The sequence below is a fragment of the Saccostrea cucullata genome, unplaced genomic scaffold (assembly GCF_032062105.1).
Source record: "Saccostrea cucullata isolate Sc308-1 unplaced genomic scaffold, CSIRO_AGI_Scuc_v1 ctg1491, whole genome shotgun sequence".
NCBI classification, from domain to species: domain Eukaryota; kingdom Metazoa; phylum Mollusca; class Bivalvia; order Ostreida; family Ostreidae; genus Saccostrea; species Saccostrea cuccullata.
This window is the reverse complement of record NW_026922769.1, coordinates 90,557-97,985: the sequence shown is the minus strand read 5'-3', so window position 1 is coordinate 97,985 and position 7,429 is coordinate 90,557. Positions and strand designations below refer to the sequence as shown.

The window sequence follows — 7,429 nt, the reverse complement described above, 5'->3', positions numbered from 1 at the left end:
CCATAATGTCAAAGCAATACAGGTTTTTGAAACATGCCAGGCTCAAAGTTCATTCTTACATCAGAATATTTAAAAAGTTTTAATTATATTTTCTTCAACGTACACTTTCGAAAACATTTTTCCTCGTTACATCGTACTATGAATAGACTAAAAATTAGAAAAAAAATTCTCTCTCTCTCATCAAAACCAAAAATTCTTTTGATGTAATCCATGTACATTGCAAGGAAACCAATCATTTTTTGGGCAAGACTTTTTGTTGAAATGAACATGGCAAATCCCGTCTGTAAGGAAATCAAATAAATGTTATATTAGTGCATTAAAGTTCTACAAGACATTACCTTCACAGTTTAAACTGTTTATGAAAAATGACTAAATGTACAAGAAAGAGTTTCATCTTAATAAAATCTGCTTAAATAAAATATGTAAAAACAAATCGTCTAAATCTCTTCTTTAACAATTATTGCATACGTAATATTGGCACTTATTTAAAAAAGTTCGAGGACTGATGGTATAAAATTGATACTATGAAGTCTATGATTACAAACTTTGTACAGAACATACATTATAAAATAATGAAATAGAAACAAACGTTTGAAAATATTAGCTTCATATATATACATTGACAATTTGCCAAATTATACTAAAATATGAAAGATATATGATCATTCGGGGTTATTGCCCTCATGCACCCTTATAGACCAGTAACAGTTGCCTAGTGATGGAGCGTTCGCTTCGTGATTGGGAGGCCCGGGTTCGATTCTCGTTAACACGTTAACATAGGTAGTCACTGTTCCTTAGCTAAGCGCTAGGCATTAGAATTGAAAGTCACCTCTCATTCGGATATGACCTAAAATACGTAGGTTCCTTGTCACGGTAAGCGTTGGCACGATAAAGAACCCTTTATTAAATGGTCCTGATTGCCGAGTAGAGGTTTCAAAACTGAAGCTTTTCACTGGCATACGGTGACGTCAATATATAAGTGAAATATTATCGAATGAGTCAATCAATCACACAACATTATTGATGAGATTACCCGGGGTAAATTCAAGACTTATGCCCTTCTTGTCCATAAGACTTTTCTAAAACATGATCAGCTGCTGCTTTTTTCTTATTTTATATTTAAATTGGATGTATACATTGGGAAATGGTCTCACTTTATTATGCCAAAATACTTAAAGCTTGTTGGAGGTACATTTTCATCCACATGATCAGTGTCATTTTTTGATATAACTAATTTTCTATACTGACCACAAATCAACATTTTTTTTTGCGTCGTTCAATTATCGTTTAAACATTTGATTCGATGGGCAAGAGAATGCTCTACATATGAACAATTTCTAAAACGAGGAAAATTATTGACAAATAAGTTGATGAAACAAGAATATTAGCAGTCTTGTTTTAATTCATCATTTCGTTCATTCTATGGTCGATAAAATAACCTTGTCAGCAAAAACAATTTATCATTGAGTCAAATGCAGACTGACGTTTTTCATACTTATTGTTAGTCCATTTTTTATTCACTGATTTGACGACAAATTTCCCGAACATGACAAGGAGCACACGGCGGTTGTGACCGGTCGGCAGGGGATGCTCACTCCACCATTTCACCTGATCCTACCTCTGATGTTTCGGGGGTCTGTGTTTGCTCTGCTACAATTTTGTATTGTTTTATGGACCTTTGATCTTTAATACTGTTCGTTATCTCCATATGTGTCTTTCCTAGGTATAAAACAGATTTTGCCATGTGCCAAACTTTATAGAATGTAAAAAAATGAAACGATACTTGTATATTTTATGAAACAGTGCTGCCGTACAACGTTAACAATTCTTATTAACAAGATTTTTTTGTGGAAAATACTTATTTCAAAAGAGTTTTTCTCAGTTACACTCGGATAGGAAAACGACATCATACCTGAGATTGACATTCACCGCCAATGCTTACAAAACATTAAGAATTTAAAAACAAAAATTAAAAGATGATTTATGAACTATTCTTTAGATAGAAAATTTTATGCTACATGTAATAAAATATATTAAAATTCATTTATGTAGCTCAAGTAGTTTTAATTTTATGGCGCTAGTCCACAAACTTTTATGATAACCCCTGCTAATACAATGCACTTTTATGTAATTCTAGTATTTGAATCATGCTATTCTGCTGTAAGAAATAAAAAAAAATCCATCCAAAACTCTCTTACACTTACAGAATTCTTGTTTATTCTATTACTTACAAAAGTAAAGTATTTCAGTAAGAAGACAACGGTCATTATGTCAGCTATTAGTAACAAAGTAAAGTATTTAAGAACGAAGTCCACGACCATTATGACAGCTATTACTTACAAATTAAAGTATATCAGTAAGAAGGTCAAGGTCATTATGACAGCTGTTACTTACAAAGTAAAGTATTTCAGTAAAAATGACCAGCTTCATTATGACATATATTACTTACAAAGTCAAGTCTTTAATTAAGAAGGTCGAGGCCATTATGCCAGCTATTACTTACAAAGTAAAGAATTTTAGTAAGAGGGTCAAGGTTATCAAGTCAGCTGTTACTTACAAAGTAAAGTATTTCAGTAAGAAAGCCGCGGTCATTATGACAGCTGTTACTTACAATGTAAAGTATTTCAGTAAGAAGTCCAAGACCATTATGAAAGCTATTACTTACAAAGTAAAGTATTTCAGTAAGACGGTCAAGGTCATTATGTCAGCTATTACTGACAAAGTAAAGTATTTTAGAAGAAGTTTTTGACAGCTGTTGCTTACGAGGAAAATCTCAATACTCTTATCAAACAAATTGTAAAATATTTTCATATGTACAAGAATTTATTGAATCTTCTAAAAGACTAAATTAGGGACACTGTTATATTAAATATTCTATTAAATGCATAATTTTTTTTTTAAATATTTGTATTATTTTATGACATGTAAATAATTATACAGTGAAGTATTTTTTTTTTTGAGATATAATATTGATAAATAATACTTGATTGTAAAGTTTATTTCATTATGATTTTATTGATTATCATGTTCATGTATTATTTACAAAGTTGTATTTGACCAATATAAAAGGAGAGGGTTTACATAATTTGAAAGTAATTATTTATAAAGTTCAATAAAATATGTTTAAAGTAAGAAGGTCATTATGACAGCTGTTATTACAAAGTAAAGTATTTCAATAAGAAGGCCACGGTCATTATGACAGATCTTACTTACAAAGTAAAGTATTTCAATAAGAAGGCTACAATCAATTTGAAAGTAATTACTTACAAAGTAAAGTATTTCAGTAAGAAGGCTACAATCAATTTGAAAGTAATTACTTACAAAGTAACAATAACCATTATGGCATTTGTAGTGGAATCATCCTCACAAGTAAATTATTTAAAAAAACGGCCACGACCATTATGACAGCGATTACTTACAAAGTAAAGTATTTCAATAAAAAGGCCACGACCATTATAACAGCGATTACTTACAAAGTAAAGTATTTCAATAAGAAGGCCACGATCATTATGACAGCGATTACTTACAAAGTAAAGTATTTCAATAAGAAGGCCACGATCATTATGACAGCGATTACTTACAAAGTAAAGTATTTCAATAAGAAGGCCACGATCATTATGACAGCGATTACTTACAAAGTAAAGTATTTCAATAAGAAGGCCACGATCATTATGACAGCGATTACTTACAAAGTAAAGTATTTCATGAAAAAAAAATACAGCCACGATACATTATGACAGCGATTACTTACAAAGTAAAGTATTTCAAAAGTAATTTCATGATCATTATGACATATTTTAAAGAAACAATAAACTTACAGCCAGTGTTGTAGTGGATAATCCTCCATAGACCCTCTCCTGAGAATTAAAACAACGGATTAATGACGATCTTGTTTAATTATTGTAAATTTTAAAGAAAATATATTGTATAAAATTCGCGTTTAAATGCGTATTTAGACACGTATTGTTGTGTCTAGTTAGTACATGTAATTAAATCAAATACATTTTCTTCTGAAGGAATACATGTACAAGAAAAAACTTACCGTTTTGACTGGAGCTGTTGGTTTTTGGAGTTGGAGGAGCGAGACAGGTTCCATTTTGCCCTATTGTTTAAATTTTTGCTTTAATCAGGATTAAAATTTTGTTCATATTTGAAATCAAGAGACGAAATTGTTCTATGAATTTAAATACATTTTACAGTTGACTTTCGGCACATGCATACATTATTAGTGGATTTTTCAGCGAGATGCATATTAAGCAATTTTTCTTTACGAATTTGGCATTTAGCTTTAGAAAGAAGTTAAATTTTGAATTTTCGGATGCCTTGAAAGATAACAATTTCCTCAGATGTGGTAATGAATTGTTAGCAATATCAAATTTTATCGATCTCAACATCCTTGCTAAAAGTGTCAAAACTGAATCTTGGTAAAATTTCTGCTTTAACGTCATTAATATGAATGACAGGAAAATCCTTTCTGATGACTCACCGAAGCAATATCTTTCGTCCCTTTCCGTTACTGGTAATAAGCAGTAAGCAATAAATGAGCTGCAGTTTTGGATTCTAATATCATAAGTTTTTTCACAGCAATGCGTTCTCCCACGTCTACACACAGTTCTATTAACAGCACCATCTGATTCTTCCGGTATAGTTCCTGATATATATTTAAAACAAATTATTGTAAATATATGTTTTAAAAAAATTACGCGTATAAATATTTTTTTCTGAATGGTTGACAAAGAGCAACAGATTCAAAGAGCAACAAATTCATATAACGTGAAGAACAGATGATTCAAACAAAAACAATGGATGCCTGGATTAGTATTTATTTCTGGGCCTATATTTGTTGCAAATGATACAGTTAATAAATTTCTAAAATATTAAGAAATCGCAAACCGTCTATGGTGTTCATAATTATACATTTTTTGCAACAATCTTTACTGAATTATACACGTATTTTCACTTCAAATCCCAGTATTGTGACACTTTGAATAAAATACCAAAAAGGTACGCAGTGAAACTTGTTTACTTTATTCATTAAACATGCCTCGAGTTGTTATTTTCAATTTTAAAACTTAAATTTGTATCAGCTGTTTAATTCATTAAAATACGGGAAAGTACTGCATATAGTGTTATTTTCTCCCCATCTAATTTTCGCCCTTCTGCACCCGTGACGAATTTTGCCCCGTTTTAAATTCGCCGTTCCGTGGTTCTGTTTGAGAAATTATACTGTTTTCTTTGAATTCGCATCGTTCTAAATTCGCCCAAACATGAAGTGGCAAAAGGGGCGAAAAAAACGGGCGAAAATGTCCCTGTGAACAGTATTGTACTCACCATTCAACCACAATGGATAGACAGCCCCACACTCTAATAAACCAGGACAGCGTGTAGGCATGCTTATGTTAGACTTGTACCACTGTTGGTTTAGGTTTTGATCACTTAATTTATACGTTGAGTTATAAATGCAGTTTTGTGATCGTGAGTAATCTTCAGGCAGTGTTGAAGAATTTGCCGATGAGCATATGTCTATGGAGAATTAATTTAAACAATATTTTATAATGAATGAACATAATAGGATCGGACAGCAGGTACTGCCTATATAAATCCTCTCCACAATACAAAGATCAAAGTTATACATGTACAAATAAATATTACTTTCAAAACATTGAAAAATATAAATATATACATGCATATATGGAGGGTTGAAACAACCATAAGAATTTATTAAGCTGAATTCATGTTTTTCTCTTTATCAATATATCTCAATATTTGTTACATTTGAAAATACCTGTTTCTTTTTTCTCTAATTCACAAATATATTGTTTGTCTGCATAATTTAACATATTAAGGATTAAGCATAATTACTGGTTTTCATGAATAATCCTGAACACATGACTGTGTCCTGTACTCTATAATATTTTAAAATTACTTTTATTCACACAACAGGGTATCAGCGCCAAAGCCGCTAAAATAGGAAACCCGCTTTTAAAGTGCAAGTACAATGCTGGTATTGAGATGTAACAATTAAATGACACTCACCTGAAACGTCATTGCATGGAGATATAGAACCTAAAACATGACAATAACATGGGATCATATGACAGATTAGATGTACTCAATAAATATAATTTATGTCTTTTACATTTGAAATGCATGCTTTGTGATCATACACTAAAATTTTTAAATATGCTATAGAAATAGACATACCAGTTGCTCCGCATAACGTAATAAACATCAATACTTTGTATGTCGCCATTGCTAAAAATAGATGTTAAACTTTACGTTGTTTTCGTGATTTAAGAATGATAGAAACTTCATCTGTAGAAAAATAATACACATGAAATTTACCTTACATTCCCCAAAAATATTAAACTTCCTTCAAAATCCTGTCGCCATTAGGATAGGTAAATATTCGGCATCATTGAATTTACATCCTGTTTACAAAAGTGCTCTGTTATTGATCCTGTACGTTACTATAGAGTCGATCGAAATAAATCGACTAGCGCTGATAACAGGTGAATTTAAATACCCATGAAGCGTGAATCGGGAAACGTAGAATTATTTCTCCCGCTTATGTTTGTTTCATGATCATATTTCAAATATATATAAAATAACCTCTATATGGTTTATTCACAATTTGTGTTTTCTATATATTTTTAGATTAACTGTGTGTACGTATTGTAATTGTTGCAAATCTGCTGTTTTTTTTTTATTTTTTGTAAATTCATATTGTAGCAATATTATTGTCAATAAGTGTGCACAAAGTTTACATGCATTCTTAAGTATAATAAATTATATTTTTTCTCTTTATTTTCTCCTTAGTTATAATTACATTGATGTTCTTAAGTCACACGCAGACTAAACATTATAGATAAAAAGCAAATTAACAGCAAAATAAAAATAAAAAGAAAAAGAAAAAAAACTGTAGCTTCATTAACCTTAGGTACTAAAGATATAAAGGAATATAATATACTCTTCAAAAAAAAAAAAAAAACGCATAGTAGAAACAATGCCCTAAAAATTTTTGATAGTTTTGTCATACCTTTTATTTTTGTATGAATACGATGTATTCGAGTGAAATGAATGATTTTTTAATGCAATTGTTAACTTTACAGCTATTCTACAAGTCTCACAGACAAAAAGACATGATTTTGCAAAATTTTCCCCAAAGTTTTGATCTCAATTTTCATTTGTTGAATTACGATGCAATTCTTTCTGGTACAAAGGGGCTATCAAAAGCGGGGGTTCTCGATATTTTGAATCTGGTTTTATCTGAAAAATGACGCTTCCTTAAATTGCTGCATCTGAATGTTGCGTGGCACAAAAATGAAAATGGGCGACTGGAAGCAGGGGTACCGCAATCTACAGTTGCAAGAGGTTTAAATGTTACACATAGACCATATCTAACCTATAAAACATAATCCATTAACAT

General features: G+C 30.8%; 1 protein-coding gene across 1 annotated transcript; it reads right to left on the bottom strand.

Annotated features, from left to right (window-relative positions):
• Positions 1–3,747: 3,747 nt before the first annotated feature.
• Positions 3,748–6,473, bottom strand: LOC134262410 (uromodulin-like). Its single transcript, XM_062744798.1, has 7 exons — positions 6,346–6,473; positions 6,205–6,255; positions 6,037–6,066; positions 5,332–5,523; positions 4,487–4,651; positions 4,043–4,102; positions 3,748–3,857 (listed from the first exon to the last, which is right to left on the bottom strand). The coding sequence occupies exons 2-7, from the start codon at positions 6,251–6,253 to the stop codon at positions 3,748–3,750; spliced, it is 606 nt and encodes a 201-aa protein (XP_062600782.1). The 5' UTR covers positions 6,254–6,255; positions 6,346–6,473.
• Positions 6,474–7,429: the final 956 nt, after the last annotated feature.

Bases quoted from the DNA above. Each gene is read 5' to 3' on its own strand.
- LOC134262410 (XM_062744798.1), bottom strand. From the start codon at position 6,253: ATGGCGACATACAAAGTATTGATGTTTATTACGTTATGCGGAGCAACT. The intron at 4,103-4,486 runs GTGAGTCATCAG...TTTAAACAATAG, and splicing joins GGACGAAAGATATTGCTTCG to GGCAAAATGGAACCTGTCTC. The intron at 3,858-4,042 runs GTAAGTTTTTTC...TTTAATTCTCAG, and splicing joins CAACAGCTCCAGTCAAAACG to GAGAGGGTCTATGGAGGATT.